We start from the raw sequence: 14,454 nt of genomic DNA on the forward strand, positions 1-14,454 counted from the left end.
GAGGATTTTTGAGCTTTCAGAATCCGGCCCCTGGTTACTCTTTTCATTTACATTTTTCTCCAAAGCTCGTCACACTTCTGTTTTCCTCATTATTTATAAGAGTTAGCGGATTAACTCTAATGCAGGTTTTTAGGCTTCGGGATTTAAGGTATCTAGGTAAGTAATTGCTACCCTATACTCAGGTGGGTTAAGTTAGGTGAGGAAACTTCTCATCACAATTGGGAAAAAATGTTTAAATATTTGGCTTACGACGCAAGTACACCTCGATCATGAGATCAGTACAGGCTACATTCTACGTCAAGCAAGTTTACCAAATCCCAGTAGGATAAATATTTACAATACATACTCCAAATTCTTTGTTTAATTGCTCTAAGATTATCTAGTACCTTCATATTAATGTTTTTGTAAAAATTAATTGTCTGAATTACCTGTAATGTGTTTTTATACCATTTTAACCCCTCCACCCCTATAATGTTGAAATAACCTAATCAAACCTAACCTAAACTAACCTAGCTATCCTATCCTAACCTAACAACCTGACCTCACCTAACGTAACCTAACTAGAGTAAAAAAAAAAAAAAATCCGACACCAATGTATAATTTTTACAAAAACAATGAAATATGGGTATTTAAAAATGATCTAAGAAAAAAAAAATATTTGGAGTACCGAACATATAAATGTTATCCCCCTGTAGTACCAGTAGGTACTGTACTGTTTAACTAGATGATAATATAGAATGATAAATGAGTGACATTTCTAGATGTGCTTCTAGCAATTTTCAAACGAGGCATTTCACTGTATTGCAGTCTCATTATACTTATGCTCATACAACAGATCCAAACTTTAGAGCATCATTTATGGTTAGAAATAATAAACGATCATATAAAACAGTTAAACTTTTGTGCAGACATATTAGATCACATCATCCCCTGTTTCACAGTACACATTTCCGTACTCGCGCAAACAATTTAACTACCAAGGCTATCACTGATGTTGAATGCATAGAAGTAGCTGCACTGCATGAAGATTTTGAAAACCTAGTGGCATCACCAGCACAGTCAGCCATTTCAGATGAATATCCAGATAAGGGAGATTGCAACTGGAATTAGAGGCTTCACCAAATCTGTTTCAGCGGTCTGCCACCAGGTGGTCTAGCGTCGCCCAGCCTCGATTAAATATTTTTGCGGGGTTTTAAAGACCTGTGAAATTGTACCTAATACTAAGTTTATAATAATAATACTATTTATAGCAATATTTTTTCCTATTCAATCAAGCGCATATATATATACCTGTAAAGAAAGATTAACCAGGCTTTCAGAGAATCTTAGCTTGGGGACCAAAATAGTATGCTGTCTGTTTACATAAATTTGAATAAATCGTGTGCAGTTAGTAATAGGAGATTACCTTCAGGACTTCTGATGTGTGTGTTTTAGCCTGCTTTAAAGCAGTAAGCAGTTCCACTGAAAATAATGTACTGAACGATTGCTTAGTTGGTGAGTCAGCCATATTAATCCAAACAAACGGCAGTGCGGTATGACACTTTAATCATAACATAGTACAAGGAGTTGAAGTTTAAACTTACTAAACTGTGCAGTGGAGCCAGGGAAACATTTAAAAGAATTATTTGTGTTAGACTTTGGTTACTAAGATGGCCGAGATGTCCAACAGGTCCGTATTGTCAGGAAAAGTCATACGTCAGGCAGGGCAGCATATCGAAAGGTGTTGCTAAATATGCGGCTACACATCTATTTTCTTTTGTGGACACTAGCGAATGACAAGTAGTTTAATCACTGTTATCTTGCTTTATGAATGGTTCTAGTAAAATTGCCTAGGTTTTGTCTCTATGTTATTCTTACAGAGATGAGTAAACTGACGAAAGCGGAGTTTACAAAATGACACTTATAATACGTTATATACAATCAAAGGGCTCCCATATTGTAATTTCTTTGTAGCGTATCATGCCATCTGGGTAATTTGATGAGTAAAATGTTTTGAGGTGTTTTACTTTGTGTCAAAATAAAAAAGAAATTAAGCACTGGCTACTTTTTCAGAGCCTACCCCGCATCAGAGCTGGGCAACGGAAGCGAACCTATACTCGGTTCCACGGAGTCTGACGCACTGATTTTGCCAACTGAGGACAGGCGGAATTGGTAACACTGCACCGTGTCCTCGGGCGGTGATTGGTCAATCTCCATCGTGTTTGAACGTGCGCCAAATTGAATTTGCATTCCTACCAACCTTCTCATTTATTTGTAAGATACAGAATTATACGGCTGCAGATTAATGCAATGATATCTTTAGTGATAAATATGTCCTTTTTAATTTATTAGAGATAAACCTGAACGACACTGATAACAAAACTAAGGCGCTACTGGACGCATACGGACAACAGTTAAGGACAGAAGCAGGCCTAATGATAATTATGTTTTATTTGTTTATATTGTCATTTCACTATGATTAATTTCGTTCACACTTTACGCGGTTTAATTGTAGCGGCATGGTACAAGTTATTATTTTCTCATGGGGTTTCCTTTTATCTTTCCTTTATTCCGTCGTTAACAAATACTCGGTTCATTCTGAAATAATGTAATCCATTACTTTCCGGGTCTCTCTCTCTCTCTCTCTCTCTCTCTTATGAAATGGCTCAGGAAAATAAACACCAAACGTATTACTGTAAGAAATTTTTTTTACTGAATCTGACTATGAATACAAACAAAATAATGTAGCTCTGTAAAGCTACTGTTACCTATGAAGGTATTGAAAATGTGTGTTTATTAAAAACAGCATGTATTGATCCCAGTGAGATTGTGTGTGTGTGTGTGTGTGTGTGTGTGTGTGTGTGTGTGTGTGTGCTCACACAAATCATAATCAAGAAAAGCTAAGCATATCTAAGGTAAGGTTGTATATTTAGGTCTCCATATCACACTCCTCTTCACTTGGATCGTCCACACTACTTTCGTCAGATGCCACATTAATTACAAAGTTTTCAATATAATGATATTGTGCAATGTCCTTGGCCCTGAATTCAGCCTCAATTTTTAGTGTGTGGTCGATGCATTTCCGCCAATGTTCAGATGTTATGTTGTTGATTGCCTCGTAGGTTATTTGCTCAATTCTATTCAGGCACTGGTTACCATTAGAGTTTTTCTGCTTCACTTCAGTTTTCACCTGTGCCCAATTTAGTTCAATGGGGTTCAGCATGCAGTGGTAGGGGGGTAGCCTGAGTACACTATGTCCCTGACTAACTGCTATCTGATCAATTTCGTATTCTTGCTTTGACTTGTGTTTTTTACAGATTTTGAAGTAACTGTACTTTAGTAGCAGAGGGATCATGGGAGATGTTGTTTGAAGTTAACCACTGTAGTAGTTCATCATTTTTGCTGCTGGTTGTTGGCACTTTACAGGTGAATTTTGAATGGTATGGTGCATTATCTAAAACTATTAGTGATCCTTCACTGATGTTGGGAAGTAATTGTTCTTGGAACCAGATCTTGAACCGTTCATGGTCCATAGCATCATGGTAGTCCCCCTTTGATCCATTCTTGGACCGGAACATCAAAAGAGCTCCAGGTATGAAGCCTTGGTGACCACCAGCATGAACTATGGTGAATCTGGCACCTCTCCCCGTCTTAAGTTTAGGGCCAGCTGTTCCGTCTGGATCAGTCCAACAACGCTCAACACAGATGTTTTGGTTGATCCATGTTTCATCCAAAAAGACCACCGGACGGGGATGGGAACTTGCTCTGTTGTTGTTCATTTCTCGAAGGTATTCTTTTCTGGCTGCCACAATGTCCTTCCTTTCCATCAAAATTTTCCTTCCACTTTGCACCTTCTTATACCGAAATCCCAGTTGTCTTATTATTCTAAATAATGAAGTTCGACACCCTTTGAAACTGATAGGAGGCTCCTGGACACTCTTTAATAAAGCCGAAATCGTTGGCAGTTCACCTCGTTCATAAAACGCCAGCAGCTCTCGTCTGATGCATCCTTGGTCAAAACTGTCCAGATTTCGTCCGATGGGCGATGGTTGTACACGTTTAGGAAGTGAACACATTATACCATTCGGTGACTTAGAAGCCTCTGCTATTATCCTCTGGATAGTTCTGTAGCTGACTCCAGATGCTTTTGCTGTTTTCAGTGTCACTTGTAGTTGTGGTTCATACTGACCCTCCCTCGTAAAAAATCGGTGAACGTTCATTACAATATTTCGTCCCTGACTTCCATATTTGTGAGGGGACCGTTGGAACTTTTTGTTAAGGCCTGTGTGTTGCTCTGTACTTGCAGTGCAGGTGGCGGTAGTATTAGTGGTAGTGGTAGTAGTAGTAACAGTGGTGGTAGTAGTAGTATTACTACTTGTTGTTGCTGTAGTAGTTGTCGTTGTTGTTGGTGTTGTTGTTGTGGTGGTGGTAATGTCATGCTGGTTCCATGCATGTTGTCCAATACATACCTGCCGACAAATCTTTATTTCAGGCAACACATCCTAAGCAGGAATATATTAAAAATAAACGAAAAACCTACAGATGAACCCGTCAATCGTAAAGATTATACTATATATAAATAATTTCATACTTCTAACAAGTATGGGAAACCTATGCAATATTTGGTTCTTGAGCTGCTTTCTGTTATAATATAGGTCATCAATTATGCAGTGTTTATGGCACTATTTAAAAAGGATTTTGGGCAGTCAAGTCTTTTGACATGGTTATTACAACAGCTTCATAAATTTTAAAGGATGCTTACGTAATGTCCGTATAACACAACTAAGAAAATCTACAGATATTTTTTGCCCCTTTCTGTTATCCTACCAGCCAGGGCTACGTAAGTTGAGCTGGCGTTTCCAGCTAGCCTACAGGCCATATTCGGGCGCTATCACGTTCGCAAACATGGCCTACTGTCTCGCTCGCTGTTACCTCTACACCAGCACTGTTATAACTGTTTGTACTAATTCGTATAATCGCTCTTCCTTATTACTATTTATTACCAACAAGTAATGGAACTACAACCCACGATGAATATTAACACGACGGAAGAGTACAGAAAGTATTTGCTTGAGAACAATTTTTGAATTATGAACTGTACATAGCATCATCACACACTACGACTAAGTTAGGACTAAAGTTAGGACTAAAGATACCAAAAATTCTTACAGTAGATGAGGTAATGAAGGGCATGGTGTAGACTGTGACAGTGTAGTAGTAGTGGGAAAAACATTCGAGCCTTCAAAGGACCTACGAAACCACCCTGCTCCGAACGTCTGAATTCCCGCGACAATCGCCAACACTTGTCCGTATACGTCCAGTTGCGACTTTACTTAGTTTTGTTATCAGTGTCGTTCAGGTTTATCTCTAATAAATTAAAAGGGACATATTTATCATTAAAGATATCATTGCATTAATTTATATCTTTATAATCCTGTATCTTACAAATAAATGTGGGGGGTGGCAGGAATACGAAGTCAACAGGGTGCACGTTCAAACACAACGGAAATCCACCAATCACCGCCCGAGTGCATCGCGCAGTGTTACCAGATCCACCAGTCCTCGGCTGGCGAAATCAGTGCGTCAGACTCAGTGGAACCGAGTATAGTGGCAGATTTCTGAAGCAGGATCTGGTGAAGTCTCTAATTACTATATTGCTAAAACTCTTGTCTTCCTGCATGAAGGGAAAATGCTTCCCTCTGTTGCCATTACAGAATTTACAAAAAAAAAAAAAAAAGCAGGAACTCTTAGCATTACAAAATGCTAAAATAATGTCAAAGTTACGACAAAGGTTTGACCAAACCGGATTAGATCCGATACCTATGGTTTCTCATGCATTTTAAATTCTCAATCTGCAGCAGCAACTTCATGAAACAACTTTAGCTCCGCTAAGAAATTGGACGCTTTCATTGAATCAAATTTCAAATTTGTAAGTCCCCAAGAATACATTATAGGTGAAGATGAATATGCAGTTGCATTTACTTGTCTGTATATTCCAATATTAGAAACTTTAAAGACTTTGCTTTCTCATGATGATGTATTTCAGGAGGTCATAGTGCTGATGGGGTAGCCTACTTCGTGACATGTGTGATGGGTCAGTTTTGAAAGAAAATCCTCTGTTCAAGTTGCAGACAAAAGCACTTCAAATAGTGCTTTATTATGATGAAATTACAGTGGCTAATCCATTTGGAAGCAAAGTAAAAAAAAAAATCAAATTGGTGCATTTTATATGACTATTTATATCCTGAATACAGATCAAAGTTAAAATCAATATATCCATCTTTTCAAGTCTCGCATACTAAAAAAGTTAACACATTCTTCAGCCTTTCCTGTTTGATTTAAAAGTTTTAGAGATTGTTGGAATTTTTGTCACTAAGATAGATGATGTCCATTGGTTCAAAGGCACCATTTCAGTGGTATTAGGCGAGTCTTGGAAGTCATGCTATGGGAGGCTTCATGGAAAACTTCACAAGCTACAGAATTTGTCACTTTTGCATGGTAACAAAGAATGAAATCCATGACAACATACTTATCAAAGGTCTACCACGAACAATTTGGACTTGAACAAGTCCAAATTGTAAATCAAGATCCAAGACAGGCAAGCATATATGGAGTTAAATCTCATTCTCCACTACATGAGCTGAAATTTTACCATATTATAGGGGGCCTGCCATCAGATATTGCCCATGATTTGTTTGAAGGAGTATTTTGTGATGTTGTTCAGTGCATTATTAATTTTTGTTTGGACAATAACTTTTTCACAGTAGAATATCTTAAATGAAAGGATAATTCACTTCCCATATGTTAGATCTGACAAAGTAAATAAGCCAGTCCCTTTACAAGTTGTCTCAAGTGTTAAGGTTATGACAAAACAAGAAGCAGGATAAATGTGGGGTCTCATAAATTTTCTTCCTTTACTGATAGGACACAAGGTATCTGCACATAATGATAAGTGGGAGGTTCTTCTAAAACTTCTTGATGCAGTACAGTACATTTGTGCTCCCTCCATTCATCATGCGCAAGTGGAAATAATGAGGGAATCCACTGATGACTTTGACAGTTTAGCAACAGAGTTCCCAACACAAACCATGAACATGACTCACTATGCTGATCAAGTGTTACAGTTTGGACCACTAATTGACTGTTGGGCCCTAATATTTGAAGGAAAACATTCTTCAAAAATATTAGCAGAGTGACAAGGAACAAGATTAATATATGTAAAACAGTAGCCTACAGACACCAAATGAATCAGGTGATGCATTCTGAGTGAGCTAATATCCTTGTTAAAAAGATTGAATATGATGGATCAACCCCTGTTAGAGCAATCGATGTTCCTGAAGTACCAGGCAATTTGACTATAGCCGTTTTTTTTTTCCAGCTGACGTAAATGTCGGCAATCGACATCGACCGCCAGATTACAGGTTGCCATTCGTACGATAATTATCGTACATTTACGATTAAACTGCCTTGGTACGATGTACGTATCATTTCTTATCATACGTTCTGTACGATAATTCTGTTTTGATGGCATAAGTTTTATTTTTTTAAAATGATAATTAAAAAGCCTTTTCATGAAGAGTAAATCTTTTCCATAGATAGTAGGTGATCCGCAAAATAAGAAATCGTAATTTTCCTTAGTGCACGCACGGTAACTATGTCTATGAGATAGCTAGGCTTATTGTACTTGTACCGTACGAAATGTACAGGCACATCTCGAGTCACATTGACGGTTGACCGTTTCTTTAGTTTTTCCGTGCAGTGTCAAAGAGAGACTTAATTAATGTCAATAAAAATACTCCCGTTAAAGTTTCGGGTAATTTGTTTGTATATCATGCAATTCAGGAGGCATTTATTTTGATACAGAGAAAGGAATAGTTAAAGATTTTTTTTATTGTATACAGTATAAAAGCAATATTTTGATACCAAGAAAGAATTACCTAAAAGTATCTTGTGTAATCTGTGATTTGTAAATAGTGTAGAGGAATTGTTTTTTTAAATAAATTTTGATGAACTCATCCTTTCCTAACTGAATATTTTTGTATAAAACTCCCTTAAAATGATACCTGCTGTACATAGTATTTACATTAGCCATTATATATATTGGAACTTTTATGAACTTCCATTTTTTTCTTCTTTATTACATGAGACTAATGCTGTTTATATAAATATCTAACACCATTGAAGGCATGATGTGTTGGTAAGAACTCCATCACTTATCATCATCTTCATATTACTGCAGAGCGTAGTGTAGTAGTAGCAGTAAAAATATACAATAATTTTCACAGGTATCCGATATATTAGTACGATAATTTGAGTGGAAAAAGATAACTTTGAAACATCAGTACGTAACTCGATCAAAAGAATCTGGCAACCCTGCGCCATAGTTACCAATCATAAACATTACCACTCGCCTTCGGACAGTGCTGCGGTCAACACCTGTCTACATCGTACTCAATTCTGCATGATCCTTGCCGATTTCAGTATTATTTTGCGTATACACATAATTTTCATATATGTGTTTTCACTGTCACTTACATAGTCAGAATAGTACAGTAAATATGCGCGGATTCTTGATCTCATTTAATAAGGATAACATGTCCTGTCATTCCACTCCAGCCCATATATGCATTGTTTCCTTGGTGAGAGCAGCTACTGCTACAAACAATCGTGCCTGGAGAATCACTGAACAACAAGGAGTAAAAAAAAAAGTTGAAGTATGACTAATACATCGACCCCCTCGCATCGGGGTGGATATTGAGTGAACCAACGCCGGGTAATGGTTAAAATTTTCACGACCTACTGGGCACAGAGTTGCCACATATTATAATATTGGCATATTAAAAATTTAGCTGGGGCCTTTAAAGCAATAATAAAACAACAGTTACTAATGAAACATATAATTATATTGTACACTCTTGCCGTTGTGAAGGGAGGGAGGGGTTTTGGGAGAGAATGGTAGGAATGGAGGTTGGAAGTGGAGAGACGGGTGGGGGGAGGCAAGCGGGTGTCGCTCGTTTCCCGTCAATAATGGGATACGGTATATTTCAAAATGTTGCACAGGCGTTAAATTTGGCGGCCAGTTTTCCTTTTGTTTGTATTTTTTCCCAGACTAACATATTTGAAGTATTTTTTAAATTCTTTTTTTCATTGTATAATGCAGATAGGTATTTACAATACGTTTCTTCACGTTAGCTCAATGTATTTACCATTGATTCAAAATCCATCGTCATCTTAGTCATAAAATCGGACACTAGAAATGCTGATATTTATTCACGTTAGCTCATTGTATTTACCACTATTAATATGAAGCGAAATCCATAATCTCAGTCATGAAAGATGATACAGTAAGCACCTCTGGATGACCGAAAAAGCGAGTCTCGTCGCGATGTTTATGCACCAGTTTTATTAAATCGTTTGTTTTCTTTGCATTTAAGCTTGATCAACATTTTTTTTTTTTTTTTTTGCCTAGATTGCCGCGACACTTATTCATAACCATCATCAGAGAATGAAAATGCTTTGAATGTGCCTGTGCTTCGAAGGATTTGTAGGGAAATAAAGAGATTATTTCCTTCCCAGCTCAGGTGTTGGATGACGATTGCCGACATTTACGTGAGCTGGAAAACAAAACGACTATGATAATGAAATTCTGAAGGTCCATAGGTTAAAGTACAAGGAAGCTGTATTTGCAAAAGGGTTGTACCACTTGAAAGGAATGGTGATCTTTTAACCTTCTGATATATTAAGGAACTAAATGTAGTTGATGGTAAGCCACTTTTGATATGTTGCACAATGAAAACTTGAATATTCTGGTCATTTTCATTCTTACAAAGTGCAGCCTCCTACGGATTCAACATTGATTGCTGTCAGTGATGAATGTTCATTACCACTACACTATATATCTGGTGACAAATTTTTTCTTTGAGGTACATCATTCAAGGATTAGAGTAGCTCACACTTCCAGGCAGACAGAATGGTACAGTAGCTAGAGGGTACCATTTCACTCTTACCAGTTGGGTGGGTTTTCTGCCAACTTCTTACTATCTACAGATCTTTTCCACGTGACGTCACGAGTAATGTGACTTTTGTTTACGGCGCCATATTGGACGGCAAATTGTCGGACGTCTATAGAGAGAATTGCAGAATCCGCAATGGTATTCCACCGTTGTGCCTTCGGCTTTAAGACAAGACAGAAAACTGGAAGTGGGATAAACTTCTACCGGTTTCTAGCCAATGAGGAAAGGCGAGAGAAGTGGATAGCTGCCATGAAGAGGGAGAATTGGCAGCCGACGGCCTACTCCCGGCTCTGTTGCAAGCATATGAGCCGATGATTTGAGAGTAGATACAGGCATATTTACCATTCTTAGAGTTGCAGGTGTCGTGGGATATCCTAACTGTGTTAATGTCAGAGCACAAGACCCACACGGCCGTGAGTGTGTATGGGAAAAGAGGGGGAGGGTCCATGTCACAGGCCTTGTTTTGATATTATTCCAGAGTTTCACCCACACTAAATCTGACATAGCAGTGATGATCAAGAATGTTAGATGCGTAAGTAAAACCGATTAAATTACAGGTTAGGTCATAGTTGAAGTTAGGTTAGGTTAGGTAAGGAGGTTAGGTTACTTTTGGTTAGGTTAAAGCTTAAATTTTCATTTTTTCAATGTTTTTCCACTGTGATTCACTTGAAACTGATATTTGTGTCATGGTAGATGATTTTAATAATAGTGCAGTGCAGAATATTGTTCAAGACTTCAGTATAAAACTTATATACCACTGTAAGCCTGTGCGTTAAACAATGTTGCAATAAAAACTGAAGGAAAATTAGTAGTACTACAATGTATAATTTTCTCTTTAGAAAAGAATGTTGCTCCACAGAAAGCAAAACTGTCAACATGCTCCAATTAAATGTACATTTTCCACTTAGTACAAAAAATACTTTAATTACAAATAAGATGATAAATAATGTACTTATATCAACAGCCCCCTATATTTTTCTTTTACCAGGTATGTAGCTAGGATTTTTTATTTTTTAATATAAAATGTAAAATCATAAAAACTATGTTGTTGAAGTCTCTTAGTTTTATATTGTGGTACTCATCAGCATGAAATAAATATCCTTAATTTAAATTTGTGCCAGTGTTATGTTTCAGTTGTAATGTAAAAGTTAACTTCAAGAGTAGTTTTGAGAATTTTGGCCTATACTGTCAATTATGCATTTTATGTAAAACTACTTAAAACATCAGTATATAGGCTGTGTATGTATCTAGGCCTATAATTACTGAAATTTCCAAAATAAGTAAATTTTTTTGGCAACATTCCAGAATTACACACACCTCACCTTGAAGCTTAAAATTGTCATTTTTTAAAGTTTTATAGTGTGATTAATTTGAATCTGATATTCCTTTCTGTCGGAAATTTTTTTTTCTTTTTTTTATTCCAAACCATGTTAACCCAACCAACTTAACCTAACCTGACCTAACTTAGGACCTAACTTAAAGATTAAGAAGAGAGGATAACTGCAGTAGGCCAGTAGCTCCATGCTAGACAGCTCCCACAAGAGTGTGACTAATTTACCCTGCCTACAGTAGCCCATGCAGGCCCATGCAGGCCCATGCTAGGCAGCTTTCACAGGAGTGTGACTACAAGAATGACAAATTTTGTACGCAACCCATACCTGTCATATGCTTATCTAGCCTATGCTTGCAACTTTCTAAATAGGGGGCAGCAACTAGCGCACATCACTGGGAAACCAATTTATCAACTACTCGATTCCCAGTCAGTGTAATACAATCCCTCCCCCCTTGGCCCCACGTCAATAATTTGCTGATTACAAAGTCGATTTAAAAGTACCATATGTCAATTCCAGCTATCTACATTGCATATACACAATATGACATGTCTTTTTACCTTGAAGGATGCCCCGATGAACTTTGATGGAGTGTTTACCAAATATTGATAGCGATCGCCATATCTGAGATCTGGTTTCGGTCCCCAATCCTTGAAATTGATGAATTCCTCCCTAGATACGGTGTAAGGATGTAGTCCCAAACAATTTATCATGTTCCTGTACAGATCTTGGTGGCGTTGATTCAGATTTCCGCATATATCATACAGTTTCATCTCTGACAGCCCTGTCTGGACAGCCTTTACTGCGAGGAGTTTGCCGTCCAATATGGAGTCGTAAACAAAATCACGTGATTTCTGTGACGTCACCGGAAAAGGTCTATAGCTCTGAAGAAATTTGGAAGTCAAATGCAGTTCTGGGGCAGGGGGAAGGTTATTTTATTGATACAGTACAGTCCTGTATATGATTTTTTAGTGCATCATCATCGTCACTATATTTTATTCTTATTTTTTTATTATCTATCGTTCATCTTTTTCAGATTTCTCATACTTTTCACCAGGTATGTTTCGCCTCCACATAGCATACAAATAATCCAAAGAGATCGTTAGCGTTCCTTCGGAAGTGGATGCATGTGATGAATTAGTAAAGTTCATTAAAGAAAAATATTCTCTTGACTCAAGCAGAGTTATACTGCAACACTGGTTTGAAGAATGGGTCGATTTAGATGAAAAGTCTATTATAGCATTTAAAGAAAATATTTGTACCATTCATAAAATCAAAATTGTTGAAGAAAATTTGCCAGTAATGTCACCAGTTGACCGCTCAATTGTCCAGAAGACTGATGAAGTTGCTGAAGTACACCACAAGCAGAAACACCAATAAGGTAAGTGTATAGAAAGGTGAAAACCTGCTTTTCACCTTTTATGTACAGTATATTGGACCTTTGGAAATAATGAAAGACAAGATGTGATGGCTGAATAGGTCTGGACTCATTTTAGTTTAAACTTTGACTATCTTTCTATCTATGTATCTATATATGCCTCACTCCCTCCTGGATCTCCTCCCAAGGTAGTGGCCAGGGCAGAAGTCTCTAGTTCTCCCTGTTCCAACATTGCCTCCTTGCTCGGTCCAGCCCTCCCCTTACATTCACATTTATCTCCCTCATGTACTCTTCCACCCTGTTCACCCATCTAACTGGTGGTCTTTCTCACACACCAGGCTCCTCGGCTTCGCTCCCATACACCCTTTTTGTAAACCCCCCCTCTTGCATTCTCTCCATGTGTCCAAACCACCTCAGTGTATTACGCTTCATCCTCTCAGTCACCCCACACTCAGCACCAATTGCCTTCACACCCAGACCACATTTCACATACACACTCATTGCTTTCCCCATCCCACCTAGTCAGGCCACACGCTCCTTCCATGTAGCTCATTTCCTCTGCACCTATTCTAGACTTTGCGCCCTATTCCATGTCCTTGTCTCCGATGCATATGTCGGTGTCGGCAGGACTATAGTATTCCTCAGTCCCTTTTTCACCACCTTGCTCACACTTCTACCCTTCATGATTCTTCCCAATGATCCTATGACTTGTCTGCCCCTCATAAAATTGATGGGAAGAATCATCGACTAGGAATGGATAAATTTCATAGTGCAGTACCAGCATTCATCAGCAGAATTAATAAAATGTAAGAGTTACAGTACTATACAGTATTCAGTAATCATATTTACTGGCTGATTGGCAAAGCATAACTTTGCTTTTACAGAAATAATATAAACACTGTGGTAAGTCAGCGCAACAAGCCGTCCTTCCCTGAAAACAACAGCATCCCCACAAGGGTAATGTCGTCAATTCTTCGAGCAAAAGCCGAAAAGAAGACACCCCTAAATCAGCATGACATCAAGGAAGTTGTCTCAGGGATCTATAGTCATGTTACCTCGGAGTATAGCAGTACACTAAGTACCACACTTAAATTTATCAAGTTGCCAGTATTTTAAGCCTTGTAGTACAGTATGAGCTTTTTTTTTTATTTCACTCGTAAGACCCGGGTTGAATCAGTAAGAAATTACCAGAAATTTTCTTAATATCTTGGCAATGAAATGAGGCGATGTACTCTTGGCGGGTACGGGAATTTAGGATGTTTCGGGACTGGCCTGCATAACCGATGATTTTACTGATGTCATCTGCATAACTAATATTGCACGTGAAGGTTGATAGAGGAGTATCCCTGGTGTAATAGAGGAGTATCCCTGGTGTAATGGTGAAAAACGTTGGTGAGATTACGCTTCCCTGAGGGACACCGCAGCCTAAGGCACAGCTTGGCCCTAGGTAATTTTGTACTTTGATTCTTGCAGTCCTATCATCCAGAAAGTCACATAGTTTACACTGGTAAGGTTTATATGAATGTAAGACATCAGTGCATGCTGCCTGCATATGCTTATGTGACTTACAATATTTAGCAATACTTTTGTGTCATGAACCATTTTAAACAGCAGTTAGGAATTCAGTGTAGTCACCCCCTGCTGCAAGAACAGTATTCAGCCTCCGAGGCATGGACGCAACTATGTTCTGAGTCAGATCTTGTCCCTCTGGATGTCTCAGCTCTTCCCATGCCATCATAGCATTATCTAATAG

The 14,454-nt window shown here is 38.1% G+C and overlaps 1 protein-coding gene across 1 annotated transcript; it reads right to left on the minus strand.

Moving 5' to 3' along the window:
- Nucleotides 1-2,908: 2,908 nt before the first annotated feature.
- Nucleotides 2,909-3,758, minus strand: LOC145390356 (uncharacterized). The gene is made up of 2 exons (XM_080265307.1): nt 3,315-3,758; nt 2,909-3,169 (listed from the first exon to the last, which is right to left on the minus strand). The coding sequence occupies exons 1-2, from the start codon at nt 3,756-3,758 to the stop codon at nt 2,909-2,911; spliced, it is 705 nt and encodes a 234-aa protein (XP_080121433.1).
- Nucleotides 3,759-14,454: the final 10,696 nt, after the last annotated feature.

Source organism: Coenobita brevimanus, chromosome 14 (genome assembly GCF_032717465.1).
Source record: "Coenobita brevimanus isolate Jiangsu-jjx chromosome 14, ASM3271746v2, whole genome shotgun sequence".
NCBI lineage: Eukaryota > Metazoa > Arthropoda > Malacostraca > Decapoda > Coenobitidae > Coenobita > Coenobita brevimanus.